Source organism: Musa acuminata, chromosome BXJ1-2 (genome assembly GCF_036884655.1).
Source record: "Musa acuminata AAA Group cultivar baxijiao chromosome BXJ1-2, Cavendish_Baxijiao_AAA, whole genome shotgun sequence".
Taxonomy (NCBI): domain Eukaryota; kingdom Viridiplantae; phylum Streptophyta; class Magnoliopsida; order Zingiberales; family Musaceae; genus Musa; species Musa acuminata.
Window position 1 is genome coordinate 16,498,104 of NC_088328.1, and position 24,157 is coordinate 16,522,260.

General features: G+C 35.8%; 1 protein-coding gene across 3 annotated transcripts in view; it reads right to left on the reverse strand.

The window, feature by feature from the left end:
- Positions 1–221: 221 nt before the first annotated feature.
- LOC103972865 (telomerase reverse transcriptase) overlaps positions 222–24,157 on the reverse strand; it is a 44,951-nt gene continuing 21,015 nt past the window's right edge. The window contains exons 3-12 of one of the 3 annotated variants that reach the window (XM_018821132.2): positions 22,541–22,606; positions 22,261–22,446; positions 20,398–21,294; positions 18,190–18,316; positions 16,159–16,297; positions 13,885–14,020; positions 4,262–5,686; positions 2,930–3,624; positions 2,456–2,728; positions 222–623 (exon numbers count right to left, since the gene is read on the reverse strand). In XM_018821132.2, the coding sequence (XP_018676677.1) occupies positions 350–623; positions 2,456–2,728; positions 2,930–3,624; positions 4,262–5,686; positions 13,885–14,020; positions 16,159–16,297; positions 18,190–18,316; positions 20,398–21,294; positions 22,261–22,446; positions 22,541–22,606 (4,218 nt within the window). In that variant the 3' untranslated portion in view covers positions 222–349. Of the gene's footprint in view, positions 624–2,455; positions 2,729–2,929; positions 3,628–4,261; positions 5,687–13,884; positions 14,021–16,158; positions 16,298–18,189; positions 18,317–20,397; positions 21,295–22,260; positions 22,447–22,540; positions 22,607–24,157 lie in introns of all 3 variants that reach the window. The other 2 variants (XM_018821131.2, XM_018821134.2) reach the window with 2 other exon arrangements.

The window sequence follows — 24,157 nt, forward strand, 5'->3', positions numbered from 1 at the left end:
GCCGCTTCACAGCACTGCGAACATGTTTGGGTACATAATTCAAGCAACTACTACAACTTGAGAAGTGGCAAAGAGGCAGAGGCTTGCCATCGTTGCAGCTCAGAAAAATTGCAGCAGATCAAACAAAAACATGGCAATATAACATGTCAAGGTTCTATTGTTTCTATCGCAAAATTGTTGTCACAAAAAGTTTGTGAAACTAAAGTTTTGACCATCAAAGACTAATCTGGTAAAATGGCAAGAGCTACAAGGTTAACATGTCCAAGTCAATAAACATGTCATTGCCATTAAATGCAACCGGCAAGGAATAGGAGGGAAAGTGCAATAAGAAAAGGATAAGCTTGAAATTTTAGAATTTGATTTTTGAGAAAAAAGATGAGTGGGATTCATCAACTGCGTATCTCAAATGAGAGGAGGCATCTTCGATCCTTCCATACGTGGCGATCCTTGACCTCAAGAGTGAAAGCAGCTCCTTGTATCGTGATTGCTTTTTCCTTAGAACACAGATGTATGCAGACAGTCCAAGCCAAAGCACTTCTCTTTTCGCAAGTCCAAGAGATGGATGAATACCAAAGTGGTGCAACATGTCATGCATCAGCTTCATGATGTGCTTGTACATATATCTGGTGAAACAGGTACCCCATATACATGATAAAATTTCCATTAGTCAGATTGCAAAATAACAAAGTTAGTATTGACTTTGACAAAGCAATTCTGAACAACTCCATTGCTTTACTCAAGCAGCAAGTGTAATGAGATGTGATTCTACATGAGGCACTACAACCTATCTAAACTAGGTTAACTTGTAAGAGAAAGGGCAAAAACCAGACCCATGTCGTTACAAACAATATTTTTTGAAATTAAAAATACATTAGAAAGGCTTTTTACACATTGCAAAGTAATTCTCTAGATGATGAGAAAGTATTATGCAGCATTCTATACTTTCAGAGAGATTCTTTGATGAAGATAATCAAATATGGGAACACTAATTAAAGACCGTCAATGACCCTTTTTTTATTCATTTAGTTCAATTTTAGCTGTTGACTATATATGTGATATGTGTGTACCTGCAAGAATCATTTTTCATTTAATACTAGTCAACGGTGATTTTTTAGCTTCCAAGCCTTGGTAGTTCACATGCCAAATCCATTTTGTTACACACCCAATCCAATCACCTAGAAACAAGTAGGTAATCAATGTTCATAAACAAATAAAAAACAAATATGAATATTTAATCAAGCATAGAGACCTAAATAATTGATTTTTTATAATCCAAATCCTAAAAATGTTCCAAAATATTATCTATTGTTTTTAAGGCGGAACACTTGAATTTTAATGAATTTTTACAATATGTAAATAGAAAAGGTCGGAAAAACCCTAAAACAAAATTCCTTTATGTAGTCCCATCGGTCCAAACCAACCAAATCCACATCGTGGTATGCACAATGTACCGCTTGTCATACTCGACCCAGGACCCATGCAGGTCCACCGATGGATCGGTATAGCTTTAGTACCCAAAAATTTAAATCATGTTTATGACACTAATCCCATCATAGTAATTTTTACAAATTAAGCCTAGTCCATAAGGGAGATGTGTAATCCAGCACATCTAGAAGACTTTATAAGCCACTTTAAGTCAAAAAGTACCAAAGTGAAAGCCCAAGGAAAATGGAACCAGAATGGGCTCTTCTGCTGATGCTAGAGCTGGACATGCATTGCCTAAACTATAAAAGAAGAACATCATATATGAGCACTAGACATCCCTAGGGTGTCATGCATACCTGCACTATAAGGAATTCGATCAGCAATCAAGGTAGTTGGAAAACAGTTAGCGTATTTGGGCATCTTTCGTTATATCCTAATAAATCTAGTAATTAAAATAGCAACCTATGAACAAAGACTTATAAGCATCAAAGGCATACCTTTGTACAATTTTATTCAATTCTATAACTATAATTAATTATTTTCTACTTTCAACCACTTTAAGAGAACATCCCAGATATGACTATCCACTATCAAAATCCTTCTTAACATTAAGTCAACCACAGAAATTACTTTTAGTAATCTGTCTCACTAACCAGGATCTGCCTTATAGCAAACCTGTCACTAGTGTGAGTTTGGTTGCACATAATGAGAACAAAACCTTAACATATGACAATACAGATTACAACATGGAGTAAAATGATGTACATTTATGGTGATCATACTTCCAAAGTTAATTACAAATATTGATGTGAGATGAAAAGAGTATCACTTGAAAAAGATCATGTTAGCCCCGCAGAACTTGAGATTCACAAATATGGAATCATTTGATCAGAGAAACCCATAATGTGTGGGTATCGTACATTCATAACTAGATTAATTTTCAGGTGGACAGAAATATTTAGTTGTTAGAACTTCATGAGATTAAATTCTTAAAAGTTGAATATAATAAAAACTGTAAAAGGCAGAGTACCTGAATGACCTTTCAATTATCTCCAACAAGTAACTTGGTTTTGGCTTGGTGACATCTTGCATGCTATGGATATAGCAATGGAACTTCATTGCACACAGAAGAAATGCTTGATATGCATTTAAACAGACAGTGGCAGGAGCATTGATGTTGGAGTCATAGAAAATGGGATGGCACCTTGTTTTCACGAAGTTAAGCAATTTTTCTTTCAAACGATAGCAAGGTTTAGCATGTAGTTCAATGGTCAGAGTTGATCTTATATTAATACCAAAGTACCTGTCAAAAGTTTCCATCTTTAATCAGTCAGTTGTATAACCTGCATATATCACAGCATTGTTGTGATATGACAAATGGCTTTTATGCTGATAGTACCTATGAATAATGGCATGTAATGATTTTTAAATGTTTTCATTCCAGTCATGGGGATTATTGAGAGTTGACCTCACAAAATGATGGATAATTGCCTACATAACTTACCTCGTGTAATCTGCTTGAATTTCAAGAGTCTGGCAGTTGATAAGCAAGCCACTCCAGGGAAGAAATAATATGCCATCTGCACCTGAGTATATCCTATTAATTAAACCATGATTCTGTGTCATGCCAAAGTTGGTCCCAAACTTTGTCTTGTTCGAGTAGCAGTTGTAAGCTCTAAATCCCCTTGTCATTCTATTGAAGAATCTGCCCGCTTGCTCTTTTGAGGTAGATATGAAAATGAAATCATCAATCAATCTTAATAACAAATTCTCCCCTGAGGTTGAGCATTCCTTGTCACTTGTGACAGTATTAACTTCAGTTGCATGATGCTCAGTGAAAGGTAGAAGGTTGTTCTTTCCTAGATCAGTAATATTTGGACACCCAAGACATGCCATATCGTATTTGAGAGATTCCACACCAGAGATGGCATTATTAGCTAGTTCCGTAGTACACTCATTAATTGTATACTTGCTACTGCTGACAACCAGATCACTGCTACTCCTTTGAAGATATGGCAAAATTAAACTCCTTTCCATGTGTCCATAGTAATATGAACAAAGAAGGGAGGACAACACACTACCCTGGGGTATGCCAACCTTTTGCAGGTAGAAATTTTGCCCAACTTGCAAAATGTTACACTTTAAATGCTCTCGAAGAACATAAAGAAGCTTTTCTTTCTGGATTCTGAGAGAAATTCCCTGCTACCATTGTAGAAACCTAATATATTTCAAAAGTATGCTCTACTTTCTAAAAGATATTCACATAATACTTAAAATAAAAAACTGATATTTTTCGCAAAAGGAAGTTCATATAATCATCAACATAGTGTATTGTATATGTATGCAGAGGCTAGAAAATACAAAACAGATAACTGCCTACAATAAAAAAAATTCACAACTGAAAATGATAGTAAAATCAACCTCAATGATGAGATGCAGCCAGCGTGGAAATCCAGGAACAATAAAATCAGAGAGCATAGTCGAGGGGGATAAGACAAAGACAACCAACTCTTTAGAAGTCAACTAAGCAATACAAGTTATAAATCATGAGCAGGAAGGATCAGCAAACCATATCAATACAAACGACATAGGTCAAATAGCTTAAATGATTAAATACTGCTTGCAACTAATGAAACGAAAAATTAAGAAAAATTCCACTATCTAGAAGATAATATAAGGTGATGCAGTAAATTAATGTTAGACAAGACAGATGCATAACAAGAAATAATATAGAGATCCAGCCAAATACTGTCAGCAATGCAAGAAATCATCTTGATTCTCTTAACAGGTTCTGCTAAATGGACAACAAAAAATAATGATAACATCGAACCTAAACCTGATCAATGAGGATACTGCCCGCTGAAACAGAAGGCTCTGAGACAGAATCACAACAATTGCTGCTGCTATAATCACAATAAACATGATCATGAAGGATCCTTAGAGACTTCTTCCTACAAGATATTTTGACATGTTTTCTCATAACATACTCATCGTTCTGAAGAATATCTTTCAATATGCCGATTAACATATCCTGATCAATCGAATCAAATGCCTTCCGTACATCAGCAACAACAATATATATTTCAGGCATTTTTGATGTTCTATTTTTTATCTTGGAAATAAATTGATGGAGTCTCTGGTGTACATCATTGTAATCAAACACAGATGATCCTAGTATTTCAGGCTTCTCAACCTTTACTCTCCTCAAAATAGCATATACTTCTCTGAGAGCAGAATTCACAGATCGGCATCGAACAAATCCTCTGTCTTGAGCACTCTTATATTTCCGATGCATTGTTGCCTTTTCTTTAGCACCAATAGAGCAATATCTTGAGCCAAACTCTGGATTTGATAATCGTACTATAGATGATGCTCTAAGATTTGTTAAAAATCTTAGACATTTATTTTTTGGAAGAAATTTAACTTTTGAAAAACCAAATGATCTTTTACTTATAATATTCCTGACAAATACTTGATCCAGTAGCTTGAATTTATCACCTTCCAGGGAAGCAATGGTTCGTTGAACTAATGTCCTCCATACTGGCTTCGGATAATAGAACAATTCATGTTTTCTGGATTCTCTCTCAGTAACATAAAAGTTGGCACTAATCATGGGTACTATCATGTCAAAAAAGAACCAACGCATCCAACGACTGAAAAGATTGCCAACAAGAATCATTTTAGAATTGCATGGTTTCCTGGAATCTTTTCTGATGCTTCCACCAAATTCAGATCTACTGTTTCCATTACAAGAGCACTTAGAAGATCTAACTTTTGATAAAAAATGAAAACATGACATTTTGACTCCATGAATGCATTGTTTTACATAGAATTTCTCAAATCTGTGCAATTTAACAAACTTTGAAATGTTCCTCTGTAAGGATTTCCAACAAGAAGAATTCCCAAGCAAGGATACTGGAACTATGCTCCTACAAACAGCCCATATAAAGGAAACCACTTGGTGGTGCTTAGAATAAGATTCAATTAGTGCAACATCTGAGGGCCTGTCATCATGATGCAGCTTAGCCTGAGATAATTTGTCAGAAAGCATATGGCAAGATGCATACTGTGATTCAGCATTTTCATTTGGTATGTTCATTAAAGAACTTTGTGTGCCAGCCTTGGGACCATGGTAAGGTTGTTTCTTTGCAAAACAAATAGCCTCAGTACATGCAGTGGCACTGCTAAATACACTCAATGCTCCTTGGGCACTGGGCTGACCTTCATTTTTCATCCTCATTGAAGAATTTTGTACAACCACCTACTTATCAAACAAACAAGAAGCACTATATAAGATTAGTTACTTGTAGCAACCAGCTTGCCTATTGTATATGATAAATATGACAATTAAAACAAGGTCAGTGCAACCAGGTCATGTGGCATTCTCCAGTGATGATAATGTGCAGTGATATCACACTTTTCAACCACAATTTGAGACAATGAACTATCAGACAGGTCTGAATTTTGTGGCATTCTCCAGTGATGATAATGTGCTGGCATGGCATTTGCCAGTTGATATCCTCTCAATGCACTATTTGTGTAACGTGGGTTGTCATAGTTGACGATGAGGCGGCATTGCAAAGCAACAGTCATTTGGTGCCCAACACCTCTGACAAAGAGGGGAGTGAGCTTTCTAGTTGTCTTTGAATTTCCAGTGTAGAACATGGAATAGAATAGAACGAAGATTTTCTATTGTTGTAATCAAGGTTCGTCGTACCGTACCGACGTTTCGACCCAGGCTCGGTACGGTACGATACGATGTACCAAGCGGTATACCGAGGTGTACCAAGCGGTACACATGATTTCACTGATTTAACCCTCCGAAAATATCTGAAAATTAAAAAAAAGTTAGGATAGGGTTTTCAAGTTACGAATAAATATAGTAATAGTATAAGTTTAGCAAAATCAATGTAAATTAGGTAAGAATAGTATCACATATCTTTTTCGGACTTTGAGGTAGTCTTGTTCAAGGTTCGTATTTTAGCCCGTTATAGATTGAAATATTTACAGAAAAATCAGTTGAATTGTTAGACTATTTTGTTACAATATAAACTCTAAAATTCAAATGAATTAAATAATCGCATATTTAGATATACCTGATTGTTGATTCTACCACCAAAACGAACGATGGGCCTCCACGGGTGGTGGATCGGGGTCCTCGATCCGATACATATCAATATGATACGTTTGTTAGACCAAATCATGAAATTGATCCTATGACATAGTGTATTGATACATCGTATGCCATTGATGCATCAATGTGGTGCTGATCGTAGATTGATCGTCATGAATCATATTTGTCTGATGCAGCTCTTGAGGTATATATTGGTGCTGTTCTATATTATGCTATTGCTCAGATAAGTATGACCAACTATCACCATACTGTTGTTGCCCGTATGATACGATGGTTGTGAATACGATGAGCCTCTTTCTGTGTCTATATCATGTATGCTCTGTCGCATTTGTTCATATTCATCCACTGCCTTCCCCTTCTGCACATAAACTTGACCAATACCTTGTCGAGTTCCATAATCTGAATCTTGAGTGGCATGTGTAAAATATTGCTCCTCGGTTCATTCACCACCCTCAAGTTGGGTAGACGAGACCAACGACTGCCTGGCATCACCGCCATCATCTGTCGAGGCACTGCTATCCGTGTTGCTGTCATGTCTCTAGACCGAGCAAGAAAGAGAATGTGATTGTGAAGGTGTCTCGTCGCCCGACTCGATTCTTTCCAACGATGCAACTGATGCTACTGCCTTCCCCTTTGCCTTTGCACATTGGGCGGACGAGTGTGACCGTTGGGTGTCAGTAGTTCCTCGAGCAGTTTGACTCCTACCATGTTGTAATCGAGGGGGATTTTCCACCTGTTGGGGTTGTGCTTCTTCTTTTTCTATTGCCTCGGTGATAAAACGTGAAGGACGTTGAGGATCTCCCGCCTCATCAAGTAGAGGATCCTCTTGGTTCTCTGCTACTTCAACTCAATCTAACATTGGCTCTGAATCTTCGTTGTAGAATTGAAGGTCAATGGGATCAATATCTGATTCCTCTGGCTCCTTATCCAACTCAGCACATCGCAATTTTAGCCGCATGTTATAATGGACATATACGAGTTTCTCTAACCGTCTGTAGTTGAGTCTGTTGCGGACCTTCGTATGAATCAATGCAAATATTGACCAATTACGTTCGCAACCACTAGATGTTGTTGTTTGTGAAGGTACACGAACGACAACCTTCCTTAAATGTGGTGCATCGCCTCTAAATTGTAGCCACCACTTGACTGCAAAAATATATAAATAAGATTTTATTAGCATAACAAATAATTAACATTAAATATAATTGATAATCAATATGCATAACTTTTCCTCATCAGGATCCATAGTCTAACGACACGATACAGCTACAATGTCGGAGAATGAATCAACTATTTCTCGAAATAATCGACCCTCCATAAGAGCATCGGTTGCCTCGGTAGTGTTTGGCAAGAGCCGATATATAACATTTTGTAGTATCGTTAGGAAATTATTTTGCGTTCCGAGAGCATATCGATATTGAATTGCCGGGTTTAGATAATACGCTACAAAACATAATTTTGTTAGTATGATTTTTTATTATCTAAATAATAATAAATTAAATTATTTTGAATATGAATTTATCTGCATTATGGATATCTTGATCTATATGAACTTCAGTCCGACGATCAATGATTCGTACGTATTGGTCAACCTTAAAATCATCTTTGAATGCTTTCTTGACCTCCTCTCTTGCTGAAATTAACATATATTTAAGATACGACATCTGTGAATGCTTGTCCATATCGACCTTACGGAGGACAATATAAAGTGGTTCCACACCTTTTATGATTTCTGTTATAGTCTCCCGATATCTAGAGGAAAGAATGGCCTTTTCTATCTTCTTTCCATCGCTCAATTTCGAATATCTAGATTCAGACCACTCTTGTGAGCTAACCATTGCCTTCAAGCCATGCCTTTTTTGCTGTAATGACTTTAATGCAATAAAATTGGTAGCAAACCGAGTAATTCCAAGTCGAAGTATCTCACCGTTTACATACTTTTGCATTAATGCGTGGACCCAATGATGATTATATATAAACTTTGTAATTGATTGTGCTCGAGCTATACATTTCTTGACCGCATCCAACTCACCAATATCCTTCAGCATTAGATCTCTGCAATGAGCTGCACATGAACTCCAAAACAAAGTTTTTCTTTTTTCCATCAATTGCAAACCAGCCTTTTTGAAATTCGCTCCATTGTTGGTTATTATTTGGACAACATACTGTGGTCCAATCTCCTCTACCATAGTGTCCATCAAGCTCTCAATATAGTTTGCATCTTGGATCTTTTCAAAAGCATTAACGGACTTATGAAACACCACTCTTCTATTGCAATAAACAAAAAAGTTGATGATACTCATTCTTGTTGGTCCTGTCCAACTGTCACACATCAATGTCACCCCATATTCGTCCCATTGCCTCTTGAAGGATTTGATCCAAGCCTTTAGTTCTGCCACCTCCATATCTAAGTACATGTCGTAAATCTCCTTCGGTTTTGGAGGTTGGATCCCCGTTCTAGACTTTTGAATAGAAGAGACCATGCTCTGATAATATGGACCTTGGGCTGTATTAGTTGGAATCCTATGAAAGTTGAACCATTTTGAGATTGCCTTCCCAATATCCCGTTTTTTTTTCTTGTGTATGCATCGTCAATCCGTGTCTGTTTCGCTGTTTGTGGGGGATAGGCTTGCGGATCAATATCAACAATATCTGGTGCGGACCTCCTGCCAAGACCTCTTATAAAACCACGGAGTCCACCATACCTCATGCTACTAGTTTGGCCTATGTGAGAAGGAGCAATTGGTTGCCTCATGTTGGTTGATCTCTGGATTCCATTACCACTGCTATGCTCCAATTGTGAGTAAGGTCGTCGATGCCTCATTACTTCATCGACCGTATACTGATGCTCCAATGATGCACGAATCCCAACTGTGAGATCCGGGTCGACTTCATCGCCCCAACCCTCATACTGATCATAAACTAGTTCCTGTGTAGCCCTATAATATTCTTCCTCAACTCTTGCCTTCTTTTTTAATGTATCTTCCTTTGCTTGTTTAAGCTTACTTTGAAATAATTTACGGATCTCCGTTAGAACATTCTTGCATTTTGCAACATCAGGATACCCACTAGCCAAATGCATTTTCACTCGAGTTATTCCTCTACCCTTGCCAATGTAGTCACAATAAATACATTGCCAATGATGACGGTTTCCATCTAGCTTTCGGGCATGAACCCATGCATCATCATGTGACTATTCCTTTGATGTCATGATCCTACCAAATTTAAATCAAATAAACTATAAGTATAAACATATTAAATTGACCAAATATTGATCATAAATCACTAATCGCAACATTAAGTAATTTTATTAAAACATAACTAATCATATTTTATCATCATAAATATGTTACATGCATAAAAGAAGTATTAAAATCATTAGATACACTAATTACACGATTAATATAGTTAATTTTTCATTAATTACTTCTCTTTCAATACTATAAACATGGCAAACACCCTAATAGGTATTAAAGATATTTGATTGACATAAAATCGAACAAATTTCGATTAAATCATTATTAAAATGACTAATCGCAGTATTAAATAACTTTAATAAAACATAATTAAACTTATTTTACCATCATATATATGTTAAACACATAAAAGAAACATTAAATATGTAATTTTAATCCAATATGATTCAAATTATGATAAAATCATCATTTATCTACACTAATTATATGATTAATATAGCTAATTTTCACTAATTACTTCTCTTTCACCCCTATAAACATGACAAATACCCTAATATGTATTAAAGACATTAAATTGATATAAAATCGAATAAATTTCGATTAAATCATCATTAAAATGACTAATCATAGCATTAAATAACTTTAATAAAACTTAATTAAACTTATTTTACTATCATAAATATTATTCAATATTTACTATGCACGAAACACACTAATCATAATCTTAAATATCTTAATTACTCTCTAATTAAAGAAAACGAATACATACCTCTTGATTAGAAAGTTCTTCCTCTTAATCTTCCCAAATTAGCTTCGATTGAATTCACAAATCGTTGTTTTATAGAGTTTAGGAGAGAAAATAAAAGTTTAAGAAAGAGTTTAAGAGAGTATAATGAAATAGGGGAGAGAAGACTGGTTTAAATAGGAGGAGAAAGGGCTCCGACGGTCAAATTGACCGTTAGAGCACTATAGTAGTAACGGTCGATTTCGACCGTTACCGAGTGGTACCGGGCGGTAACGATCGAAATCGACCGTTACCGAGTGGTACCGAGGGTGTCGGGTGGTAATGATCGAAATTTCGACCGTTACTGCCTTATATTACCCCGTATCGTCCGATACAGGGTTTTTTTGGGCGTACCGCCCGATAGCGGGCGGTTCACGTACCGGTAGCCTGTCGGACCGGTACGTACCACCCGTACCGGGTGATACGATTCGGTATAGCAAACCTTGGTTGTAATTTACTTGCCTGAACATAGAAGCAATGGAAAAGGGAGAAAAGACACATTTAATACATCAAGAAAAACAAAATAAAGATGGGTGATACCCAAGTTTTAAAAGGGAGAATAACCACATTGAATGCATCATCTTCTAAGATTCATATCCTCAGCAGGACTCTTATAAAGGAAAGAAAGTTGTAATGCATAGATTGATTTCATCTGACATAAAAAACAAAGCATCCAGGTTGTCTCTGTTTATATTCTAAGGAAAGGACATAGAAAATATATTATTTATATATTGGTACTACACCACCCATGTCCCTCAACCAGAAAATTAAAAGAGAAGAAGAATCATCTTCCCCAAGAAAAATGAAAATAAAATAAAATAAAATAAGACAACATAAAAAAAATGAAAAATGATGTCTTGAACTCATGCCCATTACTTCAGATATAAAAAGGCTCCTACAACCATAACATATGCTAATCATACTTGCAAACAATTGATATACAAGTAAAATAGTCATTTTATACATTAAAAAGAGTTTAATCGGGATCCTTAAAATAATTTAGAAAACTCAAAGACTGCAGACATGCAAAAATTATGGAACTAACTTCCTCTTTCTACAGTTTTTAGAAGTGGACTTTAGCGAAGTGGCATAAATACACTTCCCAGTGTTTGATATGATGTGTCCTTTGCCCAACCCAAATATGATTGGCCTGAGATTTCAGCTAAAAATCTTGAAATCTATGTAAATTGATATTTGAAGTCTTAAAAAAAACCAAAACCTCCAAAACGTTTTACTCAACTAATGTCCATTATATTTTGTTGAATTCATGTGTTTTAGGTTTTGTATGACCTCATCTGCACTATTTTATAATAGGGTTATACTAATTTTGGACAGTCAAAAATTGTGGCAACCCTGTTGAAATTTACTATAACTGGGTTAAATCAAGCCCATAATTGATGAAATTAGTATAGTATAACACATTAAATAAAAACCTATAACACAAGTATAACTATCAATCAAAATATTGATAACTTGTACACATATAATAGATATCAAAATATTAATAAGTTTTGCACAAATATTCTAAAAAAAATGACATCCTAAGATTTTGTTAAACAAAAATGACATCTCAATTACAAGTAAGTTCCTACGTCTAATTTTTTCCTCTAAATATGTCATCTTGAAAAATAATTTGTATAATATCTAATTGAAAACCATGCATTGTTCAATTAATAGGTCTCTTCATTTGGTGTAAGGTCTGTTCAATTAATAGGTATGATTTCTCTTTATATCAAAATGATTGTGTAAATTTTGTAATTAAAATTTTCAATCATTTACATTTTCAACATCCAATGCAGTTCTCTCAAGCATGCATCACTTTTAATTAAAGATTAAATATGAATTTTCTATAATACCATTTAATGAATGAACTAAATTGTACTAAGGATGTCATCTTTGTCTTACAAAATTTGTGAGATGTCATTTTTTGTAGGAGGATTTGTAAGAAGTCATTAAAATTTTAATATCTATTATATGTGTACAATTTAATGATACATTGTAAATATTTTGTTTGATAATTTAACTTATGTCATTGATAATAAAACTTTCTTATTCCTATCTCTCTCTCCCAAAAAAATTTCTTGACATTTAACATCTTCTTTCATGGTAGGATAGTATTTTAAGAGAGGAGACACATTTGATCAAAGTTCCCTGCTAAAAAACACACACTAATATTTCTCTTCCTCTATTTTTAATTCTTTTATTCATTAAGTAGTTTGGAAGTGCATTTAAGCATAACTATCACATTTCCTGCAATTAAGTAAAAAATGCATGTGGAATTAACTTTGAACAGAAAATTATTAACTTAAGGTGTGAATTCAAAGTAAGAGATTGGCCCTAGTAGTGTCTGATTCATATATGAAATGACACTAATCATCAGTAACTTGATACAATTACGCTAATATGGAGCAAATAAGGAGCTAATCATGTCCAAAGTTAACTAAAAATAGAAAGAGAATACATAACTATTAATTGAAGAGACCTGACACCAAATGAATTGTTAGAATGAGTAAATCCTCCCAAATGAAGCGAGACCACTCTTAATTGAGAAAGAGAGTGAGAAAGAGTTTGGAAGTTATGAGAGAGAGAGAGAGAGAGAAAGAGAGAGTTAAAGAGGGGAGGGAGGGGTGATATGTGTTAAATCAGGTTAAAAAGTGGTCCAACGGTCAAATTGACCATTGGAACTGGATTAATCATGGCCCTTGATCAGTTTAGATCAAAATCCAACCGGTAGGGGTCACCGGTTGATCAAATTTTGATTGTTTCGCCCGAACCCTGTATCGCCCAATACAACCCCACCTTTAAAATACTATTCGATATGAGGTGGTCCGTGTTTCAATCAGCAAGCAGACCGAAACATACCGCTCATATTGTATCATCTCAGGCGGTACATCAGTCCATGTTATTAAGTATATAATATTTTGAATTTCATAGTAATAAAAGGAACAAGAATCCTATCCAGGGCAAAACTAAGCTTCAAACTGACACATGTTACCTAGTGATCGAAACACAACTTAGTTGGTAGAAGAAACACTTACTAGTTTCTAGTAATACTCCTTGCATCTTATGAACCATTCCCAAGATAAATGTTGATCAGTTGTGTCAGTTACACATAAAAATGTCAAAGAGGAATCATAATTTATCCTAGCCAAATTCAGTTTCCAAGTAACAGCGAATGAGAATGCCAAAATTATGTTCCGACAGTTCAAAAGTGTGCCTTCTTTGACAAGTAATAACTACTCTTTCAAGAAACAAATTAGAAACTAATCATAGATTCTCTTAATTGTACATTGATTTTGTCAATAATAATTAAAATCTAGCAGCACTGTTTTTGAAAAGCAAACCTCAGACTTTGATCTGTTTTCATCCATGCTATGTAATTTGGAAGTCTGAATGCAATGTTTAAACAGCAACTTCTTACACTGACAACGCTGAGCATTCCGTATAAGAGACTTGAGCAAACCTAATAAAAAATGATACCTAAAATACCATAAACAATTAGAAGATCGAGAGAGAGAGAGAGAGAGAATAAAACAGAACAGCTAAATCTTTAATGCATAATCAAGATCAGTCAACAGAAGTTTGGATCTTTACTTGAATATAATCTTAACTGCTAAGTAAAACAGTGATGCATAAAGGACACCTAAATGGTCCCAGATGTTTGTATGAATGGATTCATATAAATGAACATAAACATAAATATGCCACAGCATATTAAAATACATTCCATGATGTCATAAAGTAGACACAAAAGAGAACATACTGTTGATAATCAAACACTTATCAAGAATTCAGAAGGTGCTGAGAGAGAATGAGAGGGATGTGGGTCCATTCACGTCAACAAACCATAAATAAGATTTAGATATAAGTCAAAGATTTCAAAGGTCATTTAATTATGATTAAAATATTACCTAACCACATATAAATATTAGTTTGAAGTCAACTAATTTTCCGATGAAGCACTGCCAAAATTGGAAATTCTTTCCATTTCTAGTTCCACTTGAGTGAATTTTTGCACTGACATCAAAATCACTGGCATACGCAGAAAGATTTTCTTCAGATTTTAAACGATATTGTGCTCGTGGGGATATATGCAGCTTGGCTTAGCATGGCCTGTCAGGTTTCTGCTTTTTGGCTTCAACCCAAAACCCTATTGTCCTTAAATCAGACAAGTTCCAGATGGAACTTATCCTTCCTACTCTATATCCAACTTAGATTTTCTATTAAACCTGTAAATTTGATGTAAAATCTCAGTAGAACAAGTCATTTGTTTCGTCTTCATGAAATTATCATTGAAAAAGACTGTCAGAAGTAGAAGAAAAAATCGGGAAGGAAAGATTGACATCTCCTCTTTTATTTGCCCTACTCTCATTGCCTTCGTGTCTCTTCTCCCTTTCCTCTTTTCCAAATCTTTATTCTCTGCGTTAACAAAAAATATGCTCAATATAAACCTTGAGGCATGAGATCATGACTAATTAAACACTTCAATGCATGAAGTTCTGAAAGTTGGCAACAAATACTAAGTGGCATTAGAAATATACCCACAAAGACTTAGGAAGGTGCAATACTCTTAAAGTGATCACCAAACAACTATCAAGTGAGTAAAAAAGGAATTGGACGAATCAATGGCAACACTGAAGATTAATTTTATTAGTATTTTTGAAAAATTTTGTAATGGTTATAAAAATTTTCAAATTTGTCCAATGCCAAGCTAAAAGATAACAATCCATACGATTGAAAAGACATAAATAAAACATGAGAATCAACACTCCACGACAGTTCAAAACAGTGATTTCAAAAGGTGCTCAGGCGTTTGCCTAAGCGCTTGGGCGAGGCGAGGCCCGAGCGCCTCGTTTAACGTCCAGGCGGCGCGCTTCAAAGAGGTGCTACCTGAGCGCAAGCGTTGGGGGCTTCGGGCGAGCGCCCGGTTTAAACTAGGCGACTGAACCAGCTTTTTAGGTCTGGTTCGGTCGCATTTACGTTAGTTGGTTCGCAGCCTCCCCCTCACGACTTCCCCCAACCCTACTCGCGATTCCGCCACCAACATTTCCTCTTTGTTGCTGTTGTCGTTGCCTCTCTCCGCTACCACTGGCGCTACCTCTCTCTGTTGCTGCTGTCGCTGCTCTTCGCTACCACTGGCGCTGCCTCTCTTCGCTGCAACTGCTGCTACTCTCCGCTGCTACTGCTCTCCGCTACCGCCCGCTACTACTGTCGTTGCCGCTGTTGCTACTCTCTGCTGTTGTTACCGCTGCTCTTCGCTGCCGTTGCCTCTCTTCGCTACTGCTACCGTTGCTCTTAGACAACAACATCTTATCTGCGACTGAGTTCTCACCATGACTTAGCATCTCACTTTGGTCTCCTTCTCACACTCTATTGTTAACAGTAGAGACTATTTTAAAATATTAAAATATATTTTAATATTTTAATATTTTAGAACGTCTGGCTTTGCTCGGGCAAGCGCATATCGCCTTGGGCGTTTTGAGACCTTGGCACCCAACGCTTTTTAAATCACTGGTTTAGAAGCTTCATTTAAATGAATAGGTAAACAGGAGGTAACATTGCAAATGTATATATGATAGCAACAAACATTAAATAAGTTTGTTGATCTTGCTACTTACAAACACTGGGACTCTATGGCACAACCAATACTACAATCAGTACATGTCATGAAGTTTTTGCTTCTATCGGGAAATCCAAATATATGCTTCATAAGACGAATTGCACTGCAGTCGTTTGGCTTTAATAGGTTAAGTATGTCTGAATATCACCGAAAAGGTCAAGTTTCAACTACAGAACAATTGGATAAAGACGCAATACTAAAGACAACAGCATCATTTTCATCATTGTTATCAGCATTGCAAAACAATTATCACATAAGTTGACAAAATTTCAAATTCTTTTGCATTTTGAGGTTTGGTCCTTGGCAAATATAAGCACACATTCCACTGAATTAGTTAAGTTTTGGGGAAAACAATTTAGGAGTAGAGAGATCAACTAATTGCTCTAGCCATTCATCAGACCTGGTCTATTTTGCATCTGTATACTAAATTAATGACCAAAAGTGAAAGATATATATCCCTCGAGAACTCCATGATACGGCTGTTATCTTGCACATTGAAATAGTAACTCAAAGTTTCAGAATTGGCTTGAAATGATTAATAACATAGAATAAAATTAAGTCCATAAAATATAGTTAGAAAAAGAAATATATATTACTTGTACAAATGAAATAATAATTTTGCTACATCTCTTCTAAACAACCATAAAGCTATAGTATTAGGACCAGCAAGTTCAAGTTACTGGACTTGCACATGGCAGTTTCATGTGATTCATTTTACCTGGTTCTCGAGTATTCCTGTTTATATCCAAGTCTAGTTCATCAAAGTTAACTTAGCCCAAGGTAGTCCTATTTAAAACAGTTAATTATTTGGTTCTATTATACCATAGTCAAGTACTAATCTTTGTAGCACGTTTAGCACACTTAAAACCTGTTGAGTTACTTTAATTAAATGCCATTAATGAGCATAAACAGTGTGCAGTTTGGGTTCAGGATGTGTGATTTTGGTTACAGTTGTAACTTGCCAAACATTATTGACTAAGATGACTATTTAACCAAATTCAGTCATTTAACCATGACAGTCCAGCATAAGAGGTGCATTACAATAACCATCTCTTCATTCTTGTTAACCCAAATAACCCAGCTAGAACCAAGCCTAAAGGAGTTCATTCAATTAATTTAACGATGACAGGGTTAAAATAACTTTACTGGACCATTTAAAATCCAAAACAATTGTGACCTCACACATTTATATCAGAAGCCAATCAAACACTTAATTTCATGTTTAAGCCTATGGTTCAGTAAATTAGAAAGGAGGGGCGACATGTGCTCCAATAGCTACTCCCTCTCTCGAGTCCAAGCACCTGCTGGTCCACTTTAAATGAATAGAGAGAGTGGGTACACAGAGAGAGTGAGGCACAGAGAGAATGAGGGAAAAATTAGAAAAGAGAGAATAAGGATAATGATTAAAGAGGATCTAGTCAAGTTCGAGACAATGACTAATATGGAGCATGATAGACAGAGGGAGAGAGAGACAGAGAGAGTCATTTCAGCAGTTATGAAGGTAAATGCCTAACAGGAATAAAGACATGACTATAAGTAGAGATACAGTGCAGAGCAAGAGATGGGCATATGCCTGTTAACAAAGAGACATGGAAAGGGATGGGAGATGGTGATGTCATGCTTTGATGAAGAAATATGGAAATATTCTGCTGTTCTAGAATTCTGGTCAATGGGTCAAAAACTTTCTTCAATACCTGATGTGTCCTAGCCCTCTCCCTCACCCAATGATAAAAACAATAGAAAACATAAGACAAATGTAAAATTCCAAACCTTGTTAAACATCATTCATAAATACATTGCAATATCAATTTTTCTACGTATAATTTTATATATTCATATGCATATACTTGTTGACATGTATACAACTATAAATAGACAAATATGTAAAACTATATACAAGAAATGAATCCAAGTCGCTAATAAAAAATTTCCTATCTAAGCATGGTATAAAGTACAAACAAAATGGTCTAGGAAAATGATTATCACATGAATACAAAGCCTTAAAGTGAATATATCAGATAAAGGATACGATTTTTTGGGAAAACTGTATATGCTGACGATCTATTATAGAAGATGAAGCTTCTGTCAATTTGATCCCTGATTTCAACCTTTTGTGAAGATTGCATAATCAAGCAATAAAAACACATGGAACCAACCTGCTAGCAAATTTATAAGCCAAATTAGCATAAATGCTATGAATTTGCAAATCAAAACAATTCGTAGTCTTAAAAATGTATGCCAACTGCTGAATACATATGAATGGATGTAATTGTCTTGGTAAAAAGAACAACTCATGATTACCAACATATATCTGAAATCAGAATGCAAGAAAAAGTAACTTAAAATAGTTATCATACCACTTTTGATAATCTTTAAATTACTAGTTATTATTTCATAAATTCAACTTTTTAAATTTAAATAGATTTAAACTTTCATTATCACTATTATTCCATTCTCATTTCCCATAATTTTTGCAGTATATGAAAACAAAACTCCAATTTCTTCACAATCCTCCATCACAATCAGCCACCATTGTTACAGTAGGTTTAACCACTGTTTTCTTTCTCTTTCTCATATTCAACTCTACTTAATTCTGATCTCAAACATTTGGAGCTTGCATAGTTATCTTTGTTGTTGTCCTTGCATAATTGTATACTTCTCCACATAGCAAGGAAGGCCGGATATGTAATTGAGAACATCTACTACACATTTGTATAAACTGTACCCTAATAAATCGAGCTTGAATTTTCCAAAACCACCTAAAACTTCATCTTTTTAACTTTTAAGATCAGTATATAGACCATTCATATGAGTTTAGAAATTTTGCACCCAAATTTATTAGTTAAAGCAGTTATCTGATCATGAAAGTCATAAAGATCATAATCATCATCATATCTGGTCCAAAAGGTAGTCATCTATACAGGACCAGTAGGCTTTGGCGTTGAATAACAGGGCATCTCAACTAAATCAGATACAGTATACTGATGTAGGATGAATGCCAGATGAGATCATATTATATTTCAAAATCCGAATCAGAATCTAAAATTATAAAATCTGCCATATAAGAAACTAGACTAGGTGCCGAGAAGGTGGTCATATATGTAGGATCAGTAGGCTTAGGCATAAATAACAGGGCATCTCAACTAAATCAAATACGCTATACTGATGTAGGACAAATGCCAGTTGAGAACCTTTTAAATTTCAAAATCCCAATCAGAATTTGCCATGTAACAATCCCAACTAACTTAACTCACATGACATCCAAATGTTTTGATTGAAATAACAAAAAACCAGGAGAATCGTGCTTTCTCATGTAAAAGATTTTTTCCACACCATAGACACACTTAGAACAAGATTGCCAAATTACTTATCTTTATACTGAGAAAGAAGATTGTCATCAACTTCCAAAGGATAGTGATAAAGATATTCCTGTAGCTTCAAGACCCTTTTCTTATTTTTAGTTTCATTTTTAAGGATAAAACAGGAAAAAAAAAAACCTATTCAAAAGGTCATCCAATTTTACAAAAAGGAGAGAAGAAACATTCAATAAAATGAAGAAAGAAGCCCCAGCAAAAGGGAGACACTGACTGATAACATTATCTAACTATACTTCTTGCAACATTAGGAAAGATCACAAGCATTACAGGTGGGAGACAAGTTAAGTAACACAAAAAGCATGAAGCTGCCACAAAAACAAGTTCTCTAATGTAACAGACATTGGCCAAATTCTTTAATATTGAAGGCCTCATTGTGTTAAGTAATGAACAAACAAATCAACTTCAGTTGCCACTATTCCAATTAAAGACCATGTGATGTGACTATACATTCAAGCACAAGCCTTATCCAATTCCTGCCCATGCTCATGGCCTCACAGCAATAAGTCCTATTTTACATTATTAATCCCTTTATTATTGCAGGCACTATATTAAAGCATCCAATGATCAGATTGTTTGGTTTTGTTGAGATCACAGTCCTTGTCTATTCACTGTACATAAACAAGAAACCAATGTACTACACCATGCATCTTCATAGCTTAGTCTTAACACAATAATAAAAAATTTCATGACCAACCAAAATCGAATACAGTAGTAAATAGTAATAATGGTTCTGGTTGATTGGCTTGTTGATGGTATATAGTCTATAATCAGTTTATCCCAAAGTATAACTGGAACGCAAGTCTCCCACAAAAATTATAGATTATCAAAACATTTTTTATAAAATAAATATTCAGACCAACCTTCTCAAAGTGGCTATGAAGATTTAGCTGGTTCTTTGAAGCAGAGCAATCAGACTCTTCTGGGAAGAGTTCATTTGGAGTAAAACGATTGTTGTACAGTGATGACACTGCAAAATCTAGAGGTTGAATTGATAAGTTCTTCAGACTAGCATGATGTTGCCCTTCAGATGCATCATTGGTTTCAGATCTAGGCCTATGATGAGTTTTCTTTGTTGAGAATGTTATTTGTCCTTGACACATGTCTTGAGAAAGCATCAGATGAGAACATTTCTCCCTGCTTGCTTCAGTATCTTTTGATGCAGTTAGTTCAAAATCCTTCATGATATCCTCTTCAGTAGATGCAGGCACTGATGGTTCTGAAGGCCAATGACACAAACTGCAATCAGAATCCAGAAATTTCATCTGCAATCTTATTTTATTATTTTTTCCAGGTATATTTTCTTCAGGTCCCTTATATTTTCTTCGACGTTGCCAGCTGTACAGTCTTCGATGCTTTCTGTACTTCCTACTTAAACAAAGTCCAGGCATGTCAGTACAAATGGACTCTTTTTCATTATTATGACATTTTGTGCAGGGAGATTTCAGCTTCTCCAAATGCAACTTGTCAAAGTATGACTGGAAAACAGAATCATGCAATATTGGTCCACCACATTTTGATAATGTGTTCTGAGAACTATCATGATCCCATAGAATTTTGATGTTGGGTTCCCCTCCATCAAATTGTACAACTTCAGTTCTGCCCCCAACTCTTTCAAATTTCCCACAACTCACTTTGCTACCATTGTCTCTCTTGTCACCAAGATCTTTAGATTTAGAGCAAACAGAAACAGCAGCAGCACCCATATTTGATCTCCCTGACATGTCACGTTGCTTTCTCTTTAAGCTCCTCGAGCAACCCTGGTTTATTTGAAAAATACAGTAAAAACTACAGGATTTTCGACTGAAGCCTTGGGACAATCATAGGCATATGACCACATTAAGATAAGAAAGAATGTTTAAAAGACCACATACTTATGGAAAAATGATTTTGCACATGCAGCCAACATCAGAATCATGAGGAAACGATGGGCAACAGTACACAACATTTGAAAAGATAAGATACATATTAAGGATATACTTCAATATTCATTTTGAACTTTTAAATAGAGTGTAATTATAAAAATGAATAAAGGTGCCATCAGAATGTAGCCTTGCTCCGAGACCAACAGAGATACACCACCTTTTTACCATTACATTACCATGATCAAGATCAGCTCAAAAATTCATTAAACCAACCTCAGTCAAAAAACCATATTAAATGACTGCTCATAAAGGACTACTCACCCTTGCACAAATTATGGCAGATCCAGTATTATTTAACTTCAGTATTATTTCATCGCAGGTGTCATGTGATCATGCTGACTGGGCATCCGACACAACTCTGAACACTTGCATTAGCTAATATTTGAAAGAGAATTTCTCATCAGTGCATGAATGATCATTCTTGCTTACATATTCTCTCCTAGGAGAATAATCGGATGGTCAGACAACGCATACGTAGAAATTACAAGGTACTAATTTACTAGGCTTATCATCATTCATAATTTCAGTCATTAAGATTTAGATTAGATGCATTCAGTAATGAAATCATGAAAATATTCAACATTTATCAATTATCATTGATCTTCCGATGAACAAATTAAAGATCTGAAACAAATATCAAATCTGTTTTTTGGAAAAATTAGAGAAATATAATACGATAGTAATTACACTAGTTTCACCAAATAACAAATATATTTTTTTGTTCATTCTATCATGAAATTACAGCAGCAAGCATGCTACAAATGTATCCAAGAATGGCATTTCTTCAAAAGATGTTATTACCATATTCTGCATGGCCTCCGGGAAGAATGGCTGCTGATTTGATGATGTTGATGTGGTTTTCAAGAATTTAGATCCTTCAAAAATTTTATCCATTGGATGCCCTGTGACCTGATAGTAACTCTTGTTTCTAACAGGAATAAAAATTGATGAGAAACGTAGAAGAAACACCATGAGTTGAAAGCCTATCTGCAAATTCCACAAGATTTGTTCTAACAAGTGAACTTCAGCAATTACATCAAAAGAAAGTATGCAATAGCAATTAATAGCTTCAAAATTTTACTCTGTGCAACAGAAGATCCCAAGTAGAAGTACAAAGAAATTCACCAGCAATGTTGAAATGACTTTCCTGGTAAAATGAGATGCCATAACTCATTAAATAGAAATTATAATTAGAAAGTAAAAATAGTAATGCACATGGAGCATACACCTTGATATCTAGAAGAAGAATTATGCTAAATAACTAGAATTAATATTCACAAACATCTAATTAATATAAAGCAAATGTTTAATGGATAAAAGCCTATTCATATGTAGCGAGTGCACAATCCACGTATATTTTACATTTTCAAAATTACATTTTATACAATAACCCATCTACATTACAATATCCTAAGTTAAATTTAAACCATCCCTCATAATATATCCATCCATAGATTGCTCCTCATAGGAGACAGCAATGGTCACCCCTATCCCTCCATCCTCATTTGCTCCTGCTACCCACCATGTCATTGACTCCAGTGCCAAGCACTGAAAGTAATTTCCTCCCTCTCCTCCCAACTGCAGGTTAAGGATGCCTATCTCAAAGATTGTGCACTTGTGACTATGACAGAACACCCTCGTGCAAGATAGACAGAAAAGATACAGGAAGATGAAAGCAGAGACTAGAAAGTGGTTCTTGGTCTCTAAAGGAAAAATGGATGGCATCATATAGAAGGGAGTGATAACAGAGAGATTTCCTCAACTGCATAGCAGATGAGATTTCCCCAACTGCACGAGGAAATCTCGTTGTAGAAAAATCCTCTCTTTCACCATGTATAAATAGACACCATATGACACTAATTAAAGTGTGCTTTCTTTGCCTTCACGATTTCATTCTTCATTCAATCATGGTATCAGAGCAGTGAGAAGAGCGAGGCTTCGCCCCTGCTTCCGGCCAGCGACCACCGCCGCTACAGCCACATTCCCAAGCCCGGAACCATCAGCATCCTCTGCTCCAATCACTCCCCGTTCACCCACAGGATCCTGTTCCCCTCCACTTTTATCTTCAACTCCTGTGTTATCTTCTCTGTTGCAACCTACTCGGCTTCCACGCGTTGGACCAGGCCCGCCACTTCCTTGCCTGCTGCGCCCGTGGGCTTCGCCAGTGCACCAGTCGTTGTTCATTCCCCGACGGCTCTCTCGGTGTCAACCACCTCGGCCGCACCATCGTGTCACGGACTTAGCTGGTTTTGCCTAAGTCGTGCGGCACCCTTGCGTGTCCGTCCGCAAAGGTCAACCTCCCCGAAGCCTCCCATTGTCCCTTAGGACCAACAAAAGAGAGAACGGGTTAGAAAGAACGCCTCAATCGGGATCCACAAGCAAACATCTCCGAAAAACACTTCATAAACAATACAAATTACAAACAGACTTTACAAGCTCTGAACAGTTGCACACCAAAGGGTAAAATGGTCCATTACATACCGAAAATCTCTCGCACGTGTCCACATGACACAACCTTTATTTACAAGCCTAAAGAGGCCACCAACCCAACTAAGATGGGACTATTAAGCCTTCGGCCGCCCCTCTACATGCTGTACAAGGCATGAACATGCCAAAAGACATGGACATACATAAACATTACATCAAACATCTTGTTTAGAAGTTTGTCCGTGACATTCTCCCCCACTTATTCCTTCGA